Here is a 17,853-nt window from a genome sequence, read left to right on the forward strand (position 1 = left end):
CAGTGAATCTCACAAAGCGTGACCATCCGGAGAAGGCGAGAGAGATAACTTTTTTTCGGGTGAAGTATTTATCGAAATGGCGGTTATTAAATAATAAAGGCTTTATGAAGGGCATTAATATAAGCAGGTGACCTTCAATCGAAAGAGAGACTCAACCTTTAGGGATAATATACACCAAGTGTGTTTTCCTGCTGGGCGTGAAGTGTCCCGTCTTGCTTGGAGGGAAGGAGGGAGAGATGATGGATTCAAGTTAGTCCTAGGTGTTCTAGGAACGTCAGACTGCTGATGAGCAAGAGGAAAGATTGAAGCGTCACGCCTCTTCTTACCTTTCAGCCCATTGCTTATCCAATGCGGGTTCGGTTTACGGATTACAAGTACCTATGAACATCTCTTACGTAATTCCACGTTTGTGCTGGAAGTATCTTTAAGGAAGTGGAACTTTGTTGCAGGAAAGCTTCCCCTTAGCGTCATCTAAGTGACTAGTTGTTTATGATGGTATTATCCAGGGAAGTCCTAATGAATGATGGATTACCGTGTGTTGTCCTCGTGGACTGTTCGTGCTGAGTGTTGCATCCTCGAAATCCAGCTGAGAAGCTATCGCTGATAAGGAATGCATGTTTGATTGATCACACTATACTAAGTCCGTTCTCTGAAATCATCGCAATTCCTCTTATGAGGAGGGCTCAAATGCTATCCTTGGCGTATTTCTTTATCGTTAGATACAGTTATATCTGCGGGTAGGCGTCGCTTTTTCCTCCATTGATAAGGCTTAAAATTCTCTGAATTTTAGTTTGGACGATTAGAAATATCGTTTCAATGATTTACGCGATTGAAAAAAGTTATGATTTTAAGAGTGAGGGTAAATTTCTAACATGCGTCCTATCAATACGACATAGTTGTCTTTCACTTACTCTAGAGAGGATACAGTTGGACTTATAATTTCGTAATTTAATTTGATTCATCCGATTAAACGCTTCATATTTGAGAAAGAGAGACGATCGAGTGAGTTCCTCATGGACAGGTCTCCCCAAACTGTTCACCACTAGCAAAATAAACTACACAGAATTCATTTCGAGTGGATTAAAATTGGATTTTGAATAATGTTTTTGTTGGCGAAAACCACCAATTTTCATGTTATTCAAAATAAACTCGAAAGTTGTACTTGCTCATTGACCCTGCTTCGATTCCTGTGGTACATGAGATGATAATTTTTCTAGAGAAAATTTTGGGAAGTAAGATTATTGATTCAGTGGAACCCGCATGCTAAACGGGGACATGCCTCATTTTCACTTCGTTAATGAATTGGGATTCGCAAATAATTTGAAAAAAATTGCTACTTTAAATGGAAAGAAATCTCCGGGGAGCGGTGAGATTCTGTCAGTCATTATTTACTGGGAAACGGTCACGGCTAATGCCATTTTCGAAAATTCGTTTTTAAAATGGTACTCGCTTTGTTAATTTGAACTTTGCCGCGGAACTGAAGCTTCGTCATCGTGTGCATTAGCTATTCCTGATTTTAACCCGATTTGATGGTAAATAAATATACTTAGGTGTTTTCGATAAATCCAGTGCAAAGTCCTATATTTACTTAATTTGAACCTGCACTCCGATTTGTTAATCATTTGAAAACAATGACATGTAACCGACTCGTAAGCGTATGGGAAGCTGGAGGTTTAGCTATATCCGTCATGTGACGGATTGACTAAATTCACGAAGATTAGTCAACGCATTCGGCCCCAATAATGTAATGAATGCGTGACCGGGATCTCTCCAAACCGTATTCAATTCGGTCTTTATGGTTTCGTCCTTAAGGTCAAAAGGCGCAGAGCAGACTTGACAATTTTCGGCCCTGGTTATTGACTTCATAAAAAGGTTGGCATATATTTCTTCACCTCGAGGTATGCTATGGACTTCAAAGGACACCAGTTGGCTATCCTTCCCAGTTGATCGTTGAACCCAAGGCCTAGGAGGCGATTTCTGGCTTGGATTCCCTACGTCTTTGCGCCAATACTCGTACTTGAGAATTAAAAGAAGGTTTTGTTGTGAAATTTCGCTGCTTCAATGTTGATCTCGAAACAAAATACTTTTAAACCAGCCGAACTTTGAAGCAGTCGACCGCATGTCTAATAAAAATAATAAAATTACTAAAATTAACTATGGCTAATCATTAAAATATGTGAAAGGCTCAACTTTCTGATGATCGACGCGTGGGCAGTATAGGGGCGGACAGTCATTAAAAACGTGGCTCTGGGAGGAGGAATGCAACATATACATTCACATTCCTTGCTCACCATCGCTTAATTGTTGAGCCACACTTAAGTCTGTTACTCCAGCGCAAACCTGCAAGTTAGAGTTCATAAGCATCTGCATCAAGGAACAAGGGATCGTTTGCATTCCTCTACCCTCCCCCATCGGGTTTCCTCCAAAAATAAGTCGTCGCCCAAGTGCATAGAACCGCCTCTTACTCTTCTCAACCACTCGACAAGAATTTGCCAAAGGCTAACCTATGGCAAGGGTTCCCAGACGTCTATTTTTCTCCAGACATGCTCCTTTTTTAAGAGCGTCTATGAGGCATCCGCAAGAAATTTTGATTATTGTTCTGAAATTTCGGTTAAATGGAAAATAAGATCTAATTCGGAGAAGTAGTTTCCGCTCTTTATGTTAAATTATCGACACTGGTTTCTGCTACGTTCGTTTGACATTCAGACGCTGCTCCTCATCGCGCCTTCCCTTTCATTGAGGATTGTATCTTTTCACTAGCATGAATTTGTTTTACGTCCTTCAGAAAGTTAGGTGCAGTGACATAAATTAAGGACGTGTCGAAGGGGTCTGAATACCCTCCCGACAAATTGTTACACGTGCATTGAAATACAATGCAAGTAAATAAATAAACGATGTGTAAAACCCTAATTGCCCGATATCCCCCCTCCATTCCTCCAGGTTTTTGATTTCTCAGCAAAATGTTATTGCTGTCGACCAGGTCCGTTCATCCTGTGCATGATTTAGGAAGAAAGTGACGTCAACGGTAGCCAATCATTAATAAAGCCAGGACATACAGCGGAAGTCTATAGTCGAGACCAGCTCCAAATACTAGCCGCAAGCTTGTATGTTTGAGCCGCCCTTATTCCGATTCTATCGAGATGGAGGCCAGCTCTAAGTTTTTACAACTTATCCACATTATCATTAAGAAATAGAGTAAAATCTCATAAACCGGCATCCTCGGAACCTAGCACTAGTATAACTTTTGAAGTACATACATGGGTATGGGATGACAATAAAAGTAAACAAAACAATAGTTAGGTGGTTATCGAGAAAGAGAAATGTTAAGTTAAATATTAAAATGGGGGCTCATAAAATTGGAGGTGGAACAGTTTACCTATCTCGGAAGTTTTCTGGACCAAAATGGTCAAAATAGTAGGGACATACGTATGTTAGACGAATAATTGCGTTAAGCAGAAAAGCTTTCACAAGGAGGAGGTAATTCATGGCAGGGATGTTGGGAGAGGATGTTAATAAACAACACGTGAAAAAAATATTATGGATTGTGCTTTTGCATGGTGTGAGAGGAAAGATGATATCATTGAGGAAATATGATAGGCGTAGAATGGAGGCTTTTGAAATGTGGGTGTAAGGAAGGATGGAGAAGGTTAAGTGAACAGAAAGGAAAACAAATGAGGAAATGCTAGGTAAGGTGGGGGGGGGGGGGAGAAGGGATTTTTGAGAGAGGTCATAAGGGGACAGGATAAATGGACACAAAACATAATAATTGACAATGGGATGTGATAAAGGAGAGAATGTCGGGCAGGCAAGGAAAATGTAGGAAAATATGAATTTTTTACTGAATGAAGGAGGAAGGAAGTATGCGGAATTGAAGAGGGCTTATTTTACTGTCGGGTTGCGTTTTGTTAGGAGGGATAAGTAACTGTATCGTTGCACGTGGATTCTGAGGTTTCCACGATATTTATGCACAATGGTAATACATATGGTTGTGTAGGCTTTAGCCACCCAAAACCTACCTTAACCGGTAGATTACCGACAATAATAATAAGGCGTACATATCCAGTGGTAAAATACGAAAATACCTGTATGTATAAGGTGAACTCACTATCAGGATATAAGAAGGGATAATACTATTCATTATTAAAGGTACTACAGGAAAAGTTTCAACTTAAACAGGAAAGATTCAGAGATACGGTAAGGATATTTGGCCAGTCAGTTTTGGCATAGAGAATATAGTATGGCATAGATTGTGGTAGCTTAGACCAGACATGCTTGTTTACGGAATATGAATTTCATTGAATGAATTGAAATAAAATAAGTTCATTTGGATAGATAAATCCGTGGAACTAGTTAGGGATTTAGGAAGCCTGGATGTGTGAAGCTTGGAAACTTGGTCGTTTGAAATAAGATGACGGGTGGACTGGAAGCTTTTGAGATGTGAGTGAGGAGAAGAATGGAAAAGATAAAAGGATGGATAGAAAATGAAACAAAGAAGTATGAAAAGGATAGGAATGTTGGATAGAATAAAGAGCGATAGAAAACATACGGAACTGAAAAAGTTTATTGCGGTGTGGCGTGTGAGGTTTCGTCGTTTTAAACGCGGCTAATAATGGTGAGTGTGTACAATCTGTCCGTTTAAAACATTCATTAAGCGGTAGATTAGCGATAAAGATAATAATATGTAGTCCACTTGAAATGCCACCTGGATAAACGCATACATTAGGATCAACTTAATTTGATGGAAATATGAACCTTCCACCCCCACCCCACAAGAAAGGAATTATCTGCACCCCTGCTGTGAGGTACCTTAATACTCCTGGTTAACGAAAGGACTAATTTGGACTGAAAATGCCCTTTTATTTGACACAATGTCCTACTTTTATCCTAAATTTCCGTTTTTTTCCTGCAACAAGTTCAGTAGATCCCACCGTAGCATTAACGGGCGCCGTGCACTGCACTGAAAATTGTATTGCTATTCCCGCAAGTATACCGTATTTGATTTCGTAGGGAATGTGTACTTACTTAGTCCCTCAATGGAAAATATTCTGTGCCTTCTTCCCCAATGCGTCTACGGTGGTCATTCAGTCATGTTAATCTGGCGGGTAACGCAACCCCCTTACCCAAAGGTCGAAAGTTCTAGCCCTTCCTCGAGTCTGGGTGTTGTGTATCCCCTGGGGACTCGACCCGTGGGATATTGTGAGAAAGGATTGAACACAATCTCTTGACAAAGTGGTCACAGAAGAATGTGTAGCACGTGTAAATTGAAAGCATGTAAACATTTCCATTTTCATTATTTAACGCGTCGTAGCGTGAGTTACTTCTGCAGAGAATTAGATGCCCGGCTGCGTGCTACCACCACCATCACCACTTGCTATGACCACCACGTACTATGGCCACCACGTATTACGTCTATACTGCCACTGATGCCTCATTGCCCGCCGAGGAATTGGAGCCGAACTCCGCGGCGTGGCGCGCCGGGAGAAATTCTACTTGTTGCTTCACGTAATGACGGTTTACTTGAAACCTATCTTTGAATGGCGCTTCGTACATTGCCCTCCAGTCTCCACTTTCGATTTTACTCTGAAGGCTTATTTAATCCAGTGATTGGAAATGGGAATATATTCGGAGGGGTAATAATAAAGGTATTGCGCTCTTCTTCATTAATTTCAATTCTGGAATATAAAGCACACCAATAGTATCCATGCTAGTATATTATTGATTTCATTCGGCTTGTTCAAAAAAATTCCTGTAACAATTAAAATTCATTGTTTTCTTCACAAATGAAGACCATGGAATTGAAACATTGCAAATCATAAGATGTTCATCCCCTGGCTACATGAAAGCATTAGCGTAACCAATTATTTTTATATAAATTACCTCATAATATGTTCTATTATCCTGCATTACTTGTAAAATTCAGCGATTGGTATGTTCACCTCAAGTGGTACGCAGTTCAAGTACTTTTGCTGTACAAGTACACCATGAACGACAAATACTGCACTGATATTTATCTCACATAAATCAAGATTAAGACAGAACATTAATGAAGGTCTGAAAAAAACTTTTTCAAAATTTTAAGGTACTCAGCACTTGTGGTGTCACTTTCAAAAGATAAAAATCTATGCAAGATTCCAAGGATATTGGAAAATTTAGAACTATTAAATCACTTCAAATCTTTATTTATTTGTCATAGTTGGTGAAGGTGCTGTTTTGCTTAGATTACTTTCCCTAAAGTCCAAGAAAATACAATTCTGAATATTCCCTTTTTATTATTGTCGTTATAATGATTTCGTCGTTCGCCTAATTTGTCGCGATAACAGCCCTCACTACACGGTGAACCTCAAATTGTGCATAGAAACGGGCGACCGTGGGGCCTTTTTCCTAGTAGCTATTCACGAAGTCGTTAAGCGTCGTGTCGAAATCATAGCTAAATTTATCGTCGCCTGCTGTCATTGTCACTTGCCCGTTTCCTTCGACTTGGGATAGCGTAGCAAGCGACTACCTGAAAATCGGTTATATTTGCGGAAAATGATTCTAGAGCCATATTGCTTCGTCTTTACCGGTGGTGGCGGCTTCCCTCTGTGTGTCAGTAAATTCTTAGTTACACGGAAAAGTTATTCTTGCTGCTGGTCTCTTTCTTTTTCAAGCAGTTTATATAATTTGATGCTCTAGTCAGTATATTTTTAAAGCGTTCTTAACTTAACATAACCAAGTGTACATTTTCAAATTAGTCGGAATGAAAAATGACATACAAACAATGAAATTTTATCTTGTTGAGGCAGTTATGGACGTACAGAACCTCTGAAGGGAGAGGAATAAAGAGGGAGGGGATTTTAACACGATCAAAATTGATTTTATAAACTTATTTAAAAAATAGGAAAACCACGTAAAATTGGATGCTAGTTTAAATAAGTTTGAGACCAAAATGAAACTTACAATAAATATTTTTTGCATTGCGAAAACAGTTATTGAAAAATAGTGCTGGGCTAGTCATATTAATTTTATACTGTATTTAAGCCAGAACATTCCTCTTTGAATCTATCCGAACAGTAACGTCTGCTCACACCAATACCATTGTGTTCCTAGATTATTATTTACTTCTCACTTGTTTGTGCTGTGACTCTATGGTATGCAGTACGATTATATGCATGGAAATGAAAGCAAGGTTTATCTGTGTATCAAAATGTTTACTTTGATTCTTCTGTTCTTAATATTGTATGATATGGTTAGAAAATAATGAAACCTATTTAATTATTACGTGTGCAATGCTATGTAGCATAGGATGTGCTCTGCAATTAAATTTGATGCAATTTTTTGTAAAAAGCAATATTTGGATGGAAAATGTACTGTCTTCATTCAGAGTCAATCGCTAAGCGATTCAAAAGTTTCTTAATGCCTATTAGTATCGCAGTATTTGTCATTAATTATAAGGTTTTCTTTCCTGCCTACTTCCTACCCTGAAGTAAGCTGCAGTGGGAATGTTTTGCTCATCAAGAAATATACTACGTTTATCTTTGAAACGGTTGATTTTAATGAATAAACTGATTTTATTCCCACCAGTAAGACTACACCATTACAGTTGTCAAGTGCTCATCACTCTAGGGTGGGACAAATAGTTTTTCACTATGTTATTAAGTATTATACAAATATTATTTCACATATAATACATTACAAATATTATTTCACTATGTTAAGTGCTCATGTGACATGTTCATGCATACAAGTATGTGAAAGATTCAAAGCAATTCTGGAAGATAGCAGTGAAATCTAAAATGAGTTTGATGATAGGATGAAAACATGGAAAACATATTTATCGCAAATTTGCGACAGCAAGTTTTCTGCTTCGTAGAAAAATTGTGTAAGTTTTTAGGAATTGATGAAGGCAATAGAGGAAACAAAACTGATTCAGTATAGATCTGATGTGGCGGTTATTGGCCTCCATCTAAACAAGGCCTCAGGGCCAATGGCTGTCTTTGTGGGAGGACTTCAACCAAATTTCACCAATCAGATATGCTTTAAAAGGAATGATCCTTGATAAACCTCATTAAGTAAATATTACATATTACCAGATGATGTTTATGTAACAGGCAATTTTCCCACCATCTGCCCATTCTCTAAGAGAAGACTTCAACCAACTTATTCAAGCCGAATAAATTCCCAGGAAAAGGGCAAGGATGTGGAAATTTTCTCACTATCTGCCTGGGCTCTGGAGATGATGTTAATCAAACTTTTCAAGCCAGATGTTGTATAAAAAATAAATGGCCCCCAGAAGAAGCCAAATTAGATACTTTCCAAAAAATGTCTATGCGCAAGAAAATATTTGTACCATAAGCCTGATGACACAGGAATGAAATATTTTAACTGGAATGATGTAAAGAAGAATAGATTAAGAGTAGTGATATTTTTAGATGACTAGTATAGATTGATCAAAAACCCTTTTAAAGCAGAAGTTTACTAAGGGCAAGGGAGTGGGAAAACTCTTACAAAGTTCCTAAAATTATTAAGATAATGAAAATGTCACAATGATAAACTACTTGGGGGCAGGACTTTTGGGAAAGTAATCTAATCAAAACAGTACCTTCGCCAACTATGACAAAGAAATAAAGATTTGAGGTGATATAATAGTTCTAAATTTTCCAATATCCTTGAAATCTTGCATAGGTTTTTATCTTTTGAAAGTGACACCACAAGAGCTGAGTACCTTAAAATTTTGAAAAAGTTTTTTTCAGACCTTCATTAATGTTCTGTCTTAATCTTGATTTATGTGAGCTAAATATTAGTGAGTATTTGTCGTTCATGGTGATGTCACTGCTGCCCAAATGTGGCTAAATTTTAGTGTATTGATTGTGTATCTGAGAAAATTTGATAAAGGCGACCACTTCCCTTATCAATGCAACAATTTCAGAGCGTAAAAATCATTCGCCTTGACTGGGACTCGAACCCAGATCCCTCAATATCCGGTCGAGTGACAGGTCGAGTGAGATATCCGGCGGATGACTCCGTTAAAAGTTACTGTTGCGGCATCTCCTGCAGTTTCTTTGGAATTTGTCAAAGGGAAAACACCATAAGTGTTTAAAGTTGGCTTTAACCTCGTGGACAGTGGCGCCTCGCGCACGACTACGAATGCATGTGACATTGTATGTACGGTATTTCGTCATAACATCTAGTTCCTTTAAAAGCCCCAAAATTTCAGAGTTTAAGAGGACGCCTCGGTAACTTAAGTGGCTAAAGCACTCGACCGGATATTGAGGGATCTGGGTTCGAGTCCCAGTCAAGGCGAATGATTTTTACGCTCTGAAATTGTTGCATTGAAATGCACATTAGCGGATGACTCCGTTAAAAGTTACTGTTGCGGCATCTCCCGCAGTTTCTTTGGAATTTGTCACTTCCCTTATGATTTTTTTGCATAATTTTTCTAATTGATAAGTATTAGAAAGTTCTCTCGTCATCTTAAAGTCTTTAAATTCTGACACAAAAAAATGAGTCAACTTGATAAATTATAAAAGTTCATCCATTTAAGTTATTACATAATGTTAGAGGCAAGTTTGGGACCCAATTCTCTTTAATGATTTTTCCTATCAATTAAAACCCTTGTTATAACCGACAGAGTCAAAGTCATGCCTTTGAAATAATATATTGTAGAACAAAAAATGTTCATAGGTGCATGTGGAATCCATAAGTTACCTAAATGTTGTTTCAAATATATCTACTTGTGAACCTTATCAAATAACTTCCCACAATGCACAGTGAACAAATTAGGCTTTTGATGGAATGCCCTAATTTGCATCTCATGCTTTCAGGGAGGTAATTGAAGTATTTTAATTTCAGAAAGAGGAAATTTCTTGGCTCTTGACCTTGGGGGAACCAACTTCAGAGTTCTTCTCATCCACCTGGGACAAAATTGCTTTGACATGAAATCAAAAATTTATGCAGTTCCTCAAAGTATTATGCTTGGCACTGGAGAAGGGGTATGTATGTTAATATTTATTGTTATTATAATTAAGTTTAAATATTGTGAATTCATAGGAGTATTCAGAGCATCTTACTTGGTAGCAGTTGCGACCATTGAAATGAGGTGCAGGATAAAACTAGGCAGCCTAAAGTGATAACTTGAGTTTTTTGTATCATTCTAGTTTAATTTTTTTAATTAAATAATTTATGGTGTAATGTTATCTGACCACATTTATTACTTTTTCTTTGACAGTGGCAAAATTGTATTGATAACTGAGGAAGTTGAGCAATACCTTCAGCTTTCCCACCATGACTAGTGAAAGAGCTAGTCTCAGAAAAAATATAACTATTCCATATATATTCTCGGATTTTGAGAAAAAAGATCTTTTACCTTGAAAAGATAATTATAATGAGATATGGCTCACTAACTCTTGAACTTAGGGCTTGATTTAAGACATTGAAAGGTTGTAAACCTTGAAAGATTGATCTAGGATAATCCAGTTTAAACCCAGTCCTGATTAAAGTTAATTTAGCCATTTGAAAATTGTGCTCTCGAGGTACATATATTTCATTCAATTTATGGCCCATGACAATGTATAAGACACGTTTAATTTCTTTTCAAGAGACTTAAATGCAGTGAAATTATACATGTAATTTATTTTATATAACTTAAACACCAATAAAAAAAGCCACATCCAGTACATAGTACTTAGCTGATTTTGTTGGTTCTTGTGTTATAAGTGATCATAAGGAATTGATGCCATTCCGCACACCAAATACATTTTTCAATATACATAATAGAGAATAATTGTTAATAAGGAACACTTGTGAGGCTATATTAAGTCAAATTCATAGTTCAATCATTGTTTCTGAGAATAGAGTTCAGGAAGTCATGAATTTGCTTTTCATAAAAACTTTAGTGAAGAGAATCACATTTGTGGAAAATAAAGTAACCTGGTGAACTACTTGAGATGACAATTTCAGTAACTATATCATATCATAGTGGGTCGAGGTAGTCCAGTGGGTAGAGCGTTGGACTGCTGACTGGAGGGTCCCGGGTTCGATTCCCGGGCAAGGCACTCTGGGCACCTGCAGCTCCACCCAAGCTATGTGATTTTTCAGGTACCAGATCTTCCTCGGAAACCATAACCGGCACAGGGAAAGGCATTGGCCCCCCTACCCTGATGTGTGAATTTCACACGCAGTCGGGCTTAGTACTTGGTGAACTCTACCATCACCTACCGAACCGACCTTCGGGTTGATTACTGTGTTTATGGTTTTTTTATCATATCATACTGCCAAGGATGTGTATTTTCTGACAGATTAATTGTTTGGTTGCTTTTAAGTTATGTTTGCCAATGGAATTTTTAAAATTTCAGTTGATAAAATTCAAATAAAAATTTCATCTAATTAGTGGTCTAAAGCTACTATATTGTAATATTCAACTTTCTAAATGCTTCTGCCACATTGTGCTACATTATTTGGTCTGCTTAACATGCTATCCACTACATTTAATAATTGTCTATTTTATTTTCAGTTATTTGATCATATAGCAGAGTGCATGGCCAATTTCATGGAAGAGCAAGGTGTCTTGTACGAGGAGTTACCTCTGGGCTTCACATTCAGCTTTCCTTGCCAGCAAGAGGGTCTCACGAAAGCTACACTTGTCACCTGGACAAAAGGCTTCAAATGTGCTGGTGCAGAAGGAAAAGATGTCGTCCAAATGCTGAAAGATGCTATTAAACGTCGGGGTGTAAGTATTAGTGATGGTTAATTTGTCAATACTAATACTAAATGCCAATTATTGCAACTACACAAACTAGGGAGTAAGCACTGAAAATTCATTTGATCACATAATAATTTTTAAAGTTTTTCTGCAGGATATTAAAATAGATATTATGGCAGTTTTAAATGACACAACAGGAACTCTTATGTCATGTGCTTATAAGAAGCATAATTGCAGAGTTGGTGTAATTGTAGGTGAGTATCTTGTTCACACTTTCGTTAAATAATTTAATCATTCAAAAAGCAAATGAAATTGTCTGATCTCCTTCCTATAGGAATAGCACAAAAAATATGGACTGTTGATACTCAAGAAGAACAGCATACAGGCAATGTATTCTGTTGTTGTTAAACACCAATAGTCAAAATGCTTTGTCACTACTATAGCCAGGAGATTAGTTGTCATACAGTATGTAGACTACCAAAGCTGTATTATCTCGGGTTTCACCATATTCTTTGGTTCTATGCTTTAAAATGTTTTTGCTTTGATATTTCTTCAACCTTTATTTTCAACAATCCCTGGAGTACCTGCAAAACTGGCATCAGTACAGAAACAACAATGCGATGAAATCCAAAATAATATAGGCTTTGTAACAACATCCTCTTAAACTAAATTGGAGATTCATTTTTGCCATCATTTTGTATGGCCAGAATAAACAACTGTTAAATATGCACATTATTAATTTTCTGGCAACTGCATTGTTCTGGCATTTAATTCTTTATTATTATAGAAAATGTACTTTTTAATTAATTAAAAAACATTAGTTTTGATCAATCAATTTCCATTAAATTATACTTGAGTCTGTGTCGTGTCTCTGGTAATACTCTAAATATCAGTTTATGTTTGCATGAGATACAATATCATAAATTTGCTCTCTTATTTAACTGACAGGGACTGGAGCAAATGCTTGCTATGTAGAGAAACTAGAAAACACTGGCACGTGGAAGGGTCCAAGGGGGCCAAAAGCCCCTCAGAGAATGGTTATCAACACAGAATGGGGAGCTTTTGGAGATAATGGTGTCCTTGATTTCATCCGCACAGTGTATGATGATGAAATTGATCAAAATTCTATAAATCCTGGAAAACAACAGTGAGTAACTTTTTGTCTGAATTACTAACACACTATATTTTCGCGGAAAATTTCCTGTAAAAATAAGGTTGAACTGAACCTAAGTTATGCTAAATTATGTATAATTTATTTGCAGTGTGAATTATTACTCTTCATTTATGCAATATTTGTGCAGTCATTCACATTTTCTGTGAATGATTTAAATATTGAAAAATTTTAGATGTCAGCCTCAATCTCAAATCCTGGATGGCTTTGTTTAATTTTTACAATAATTTACTTTTTTAGATTTGAAAAAATGATATCTGGCATGTATATGGGAGAACTGGTGAGGCTGGTCCTTGTTAAACTTGTTCAGGAAAATTTAATTCTTGGAGGGCATGGCTCTGATATGCTGTTCCAAAGAGGAAACTTCTTCACTAAATACGTTTCAGAAATTGAAGGGTGAGTAACTATTTAATATGCATTTGTAATTAACTTTACATAAGTTCTCATGTATGCACAAGTGTTTGATGATGATCTAATTTTGGGACACCTTCAGCGGTTTAAATGCATTCATTTTATAAAAATACAGTAGTCCGGGCAAGGAAAAAATGCAATATTTTTCATGTTTACAAATCATATGAAGGATTGCATTTTTATCAGAGAAACAATTTGGTGGTGACTTTATCAAATGCTCTGCTTTTTGTTACAGTGAAAAGAAAGGGGAATACAATAGTTGCAGAATGGTTCTGGAAGAGCTGGGTTTGGGGCATGCTAATGATCGTGACTGTGCAGCTGTTAGGTATGTGTGTGAATGCATATCGAGGAGAGCTGCATTCTTAACATCAGCTGGTGTCTCTTGTCTGCTTGACCGGATGGGTGAATCAGATGTTACAGTTGCTGTTGACGGCTCTGTCTACCGTTTTCACCCTCACTTCCATGACCTAATGATGTTAAAAATTGGAGAACTCAGCCCTCACATTCAGGTGATTAAATTGAAATAAATACACTCTAGAACCTAACATTGATTAGAAAATAATTTCTAATGGTAGGAATCTGCAAAATGCAGAAGTCTGCTAAAGCTGGAAATATTGGAATAAAGGTATATAATGTACATTTGATTATCAAATAAGCCCCTTTAAAAGATGGAACCAATGAAATGTGGATTGAAAGACTCAGCATAGCTTTTATTAGTCCACTAGAATCTAATAAAGGCAGAAACAAGAGTTTTTTTTAACCATTTCAACTAATCTTAATCATAAATCCCTTTCCTTCTTCCTATAACTTCTTTTGTTTACCATAAGTTTTGTTTCAAATGAAAAACTATTTTGTTGAAATGAAGTAATACCTTTAATTTTTTTATTTTCACCAGGACAAACATATCATTTGTCTGTACCTGTCTAAGATGGGCAATCTTCATATTCTGAAAAAAATCATGTGATTCTTTCTGCCTTTGGCAGGTTTTACTGTGATTTCTGTTAATTTGATATTGTTAGCTTTGGTAAATCCCATTTTATATTATTTTTTACACTTGTTAAATAGTTGGTAGACAGAACAACATTTAAAAAGATGAGATTGGTCAAACCAGGTAATTCTGAGAGGTAGGGATGGAGAGTTGGTACTTGCTTGATAACACCTCTTTGTTTTTGTTTTCATTCATGAAGGGGTTTATAAAAGATATCAGTTAAAAGTGACCAGAAAGATGAGAAACAATATACTTTCTCAAAATTTCCATGTATTTTATGAACCAAGACTACATTCCCATATTGTAAAAAGCATTCAGATTTGGTTGAATAAGGGAATGAAAATTCCGCTTTTCTTTATGAAAGATATTCTTTTATTGAAGAAAAAGAAGGTTTTAGGTTTAGGAAGATTTGAGGTTTTGTTAATCTACCACTTAAATGTAGGTTGAACATATAGAATGAATAAAATCAGACTGCTAATGCATAAAAAGAGTGATTGAGGCTAAGCAGAATGACTTCAGCTTTCCATAAAATTTCCTGTCTGAAGCGGTGTAAAAGTTACTCTTTGATGAGATTCAAGTTTTCATAAGAGTTATATTAAACATCATGTTCTCATTCAGAAAGTAATCGAGATCACATTTAAGTCCATCCATTTACATAAAAAATCCTTGAATATCTAAGTGACGGGCAAAAAAGTCTTCTTTTGGCAAACACCCATTGCGGTAATTGCCATACATTTACATCTCATTAGTTTGAAACCATGACAGAGTGATAAATGCAAGCTGCCGATTGACCTTATTTAATAGTAAGTAAATAGATAGAAATTGAAGACATTTTATTGGTCCCAGGAATTTACAAAGTAAGTAATAGGACTAGTCAGAGATCAAACAATCTGCCGTTTCAGTGTTCCAAAGATTCCAGAAACTCTTCCACAGGATAATAGCATTTGTGTATCAGAAAATGAGGTATTTCTTTAATGTAGCCCTCTAAGGAGCAGATTTTATGCCTGGTGGCGGATAGTTGAAAATTTTGATTTACATTTGTTCTTATAAAGACAAACTGTTTCAATATTTAATGTTCAAAACGAAGTAGTCGAGCTATCAGTGCCTTTATTAGTTGAGATACAAAAGAGGCTTTCTTGTATATCATGGGACTCTACTTGAATTTTATGGAAAAGGCCACCATCTTTAAGAAAAATTTTTTAAATTGCTTTTGACCAATAGATTGCAACAGATTTTTGTGGTTAAAATTTTGCATTCATGGTTAATGAGTCAAATTTGATCAAATCTTTGTCATGTTGAACAAAAAATAACTTAAGTAATACCTAGTGTTTTACCAACATATTGCATATTCAATTCATCTCCGGTCTTCCACCAGGTGATAATGTACATTTTGGCTAACATTTTGATGCTCAACTTGGGCATATCCTCAAGGCAAGAGGGAAACAATGCCGGAGTCGAGAATCGAAATGTCAGCCAAAATGGAGATTCCCTTTGGAAGACCTGATAGGAATTTCTGAACCAAAGAAATAACTTGTTCCATCATGCAATAGAAGCAATAAATTCTAGATAGCCAATACCATCACTTTTCAAAAGAACATGTAGCCAAACTTAATGCAATTAAATTACTCCCTAAAACAATCAGTTGAGATTAATTTTGGCATTTGGTTTCCAAGGTCACTAAACACTACAATTGAATGCCAGTTAGGAATCAGTTGAATGTAAACTGACCCATGGGTTTCCTTCTTCTTCAAGTATTAATATTTCTTGTCTGAACCAGTATAAAAGGTGCTCTTAGATGAGATTACTGAAAGATTACCTTTTTGATTAGTTTAGAAATTTTTTATATCGACAATTGTTTTTGAAGTGCCCTTTTAAAAAAGTCTTTACTTGTTGGCAAAATTTGTATGAACTGATAAAGATTTGGAATAGCAGACCTCATCTGATCACTGAGAAGCATCATCAACTGAGTAGTATTTTAAGCAGCAACAATCAAGCAAGAAATATTGTAGGTTGCGAAAATTCACCCAGCCATTTTTAATGATAAGATATAATTTTTGACCTACATAAGTCGTCATTGGTCATTGGGTAAAAAACTCCAGACTGCTTTAAGTCATTTAATTTGTGCAATATACCTGCATGTAAAATAAGAATTAAGTTCATTGCCATATGAACATTGGATTATTCCTGAAATTCAAGATCTCATTACTTCAATAAAGATTTTGTCTAAATGAACTTCGTCAACATAGAGAACATAAAAAAAAATTTCTTAGGAAGAAAAAGATGATTAGAAAGATGAATTAAGTGAATCAGGCTAAGGAAGAGTTATAAATCAGTAGGTTATCAATTAAAAATAAACTTTTCTTTGCCTAATTCCATGACAAAAAGTTTCTCAAGATCTGATGGAAAATGCCCCTAAGAGTGTTTTTCCTCAATTTTGGAATTTAAGGTCTGCCAACAACCATTATTTTTAACGGTAAAGGGCATTTAAAAAAGAAAGTAAGTTTGTTCCTTTAAACATACTACCTTGATCAAAAAGTTCCCGGAATAACCACCGTGTGGCGCTCCCATCGTTCCGATTTGAGTTCTGTTTTTTTTGTTAAATTGGTACATCTGTTGTTGATATTCCCTTTAAATCTTAGTGTCATAACTTGACATTTGCAAAAGTTACGTAGCCAAGAGTACATCTATCTCTGTGTGTGTTGGCGATTTTTTACAATTGCAGAAATGGATTTAAATTTCCAACAACGAACTTGTATTAAATTTTGCGTAAAAAACGGATTTAGTGGCGCACGGACGTTGGAAATGTTGGAAAAGTGTTTCGGCAACGATTCTCTAAAAAAAAAACGGTCGTTTACCAGTGGCACGAGCGGTTCAGAAGTGGTCGTGAGTCAATCGAAGATGATGAATGCAGTGGCAGACATTCGACATCGAAAGTCGGTGAAAAAATTGATAAAGTAAAAGAAATGTTGGTCAATAACCGCAAATTAACCATCAGAGAAATAGCGGAGGACTTGAACATTGCCTATGGATCCGCCCAAGACATTGTGGTTAATGATTTGGGTTTCCGTCGTGTAGCAGCAAAAATACCTCAATTTCATGCAAAAAAGAGACCGTGTTGACGTCGCAAAAGACATGATTTGCGAGGCTGAATCCGATCCCACATTCATCAAAAGGATCATTACTGGAGACGAGACGTGGGTTTATGAGTACGACACGCAATCCAGACATCAGGCAAGTGAATGGCGTTCACCAAATGAGCCGAGACCAAAAAAACCACGTCGTTTTCAGTCAAAAAAGAAGGCAATGCTGACGGTTTTCATGGATTACAACGGTGTAGTGCATCATGAATTTTTGCCAGAAGGCCAGACAGTAAACAAAGAGTATTATTTGGGCGTTATGAGACGTTTGCGTGAAGCAATTCGCCGAAAGAGACCAGAAATGTGGGCAGAAAACTCGTGGATTTTGCACCATGATAACGCACCGTCGCACAGTGCTATCATTATTCGTAATTTTTTGACGAAAAATGCAACAAATACCATCCAACAGCCACCGAATTCACCTGATTTGGCTCCCTGTGACTTCTTTCTGTTCAATCGAGTTAAAAAA

General features: G+C 36.6%; 1 protein-coding gene across 2 annotated transcripts in view; it reads left to right on the forward strand.

The window, feature by feature from the left end:
• Positions 1-17,853, forward strand: part of Hex-A (Hexokinase A) — a 70,497-nt gene that overhangs the window by 50,541 nt on the left and 2,103 nt on the right. For both annotated transcript variants that reach the window (XM_071592950.1, XM_071592951.1), the window contains exons 3-8: positions 9,829-9,968; positions 11,489-11,704; positions 11,832-11,931; positions 12,626-12,824; positions 13,089-13,244; positions 13,495-13,768. In XM_071592950.1, the coding sequence (XP_071449051.1) occupies positions 9,829-9,968; positions 11,489-11,704; positions 11,832-11,931; positions 12,626-12,824; positions 13,089-13,244; positions 13,495-13,768 (1,085 nt within the window). The remainder of the gene's footprint in view (positions 1-9,828; positions 9,969-11,488; positions 11,705-11,831; positions 11,932-12,625; positions 12,825-13,088; positions 13,245-13,494; positions 13,769-17,853) is intronic.

The sequence above is a fragment of the Hetaerina americana genome, unplaced genomic scaffold, assembly GCF_022747635.1.
Source record: "Hetaerina americana unplaced genomic scaffold, ioHetAmer1.1.p SCAF_5, whole genome shotgun sequence".
Lineage (NCBI taxonomy): Eukaryota > Metazoa > Arthropoda > Insecta > Odonata > Calopterygidae > Hetaerina > Hetaerina americana.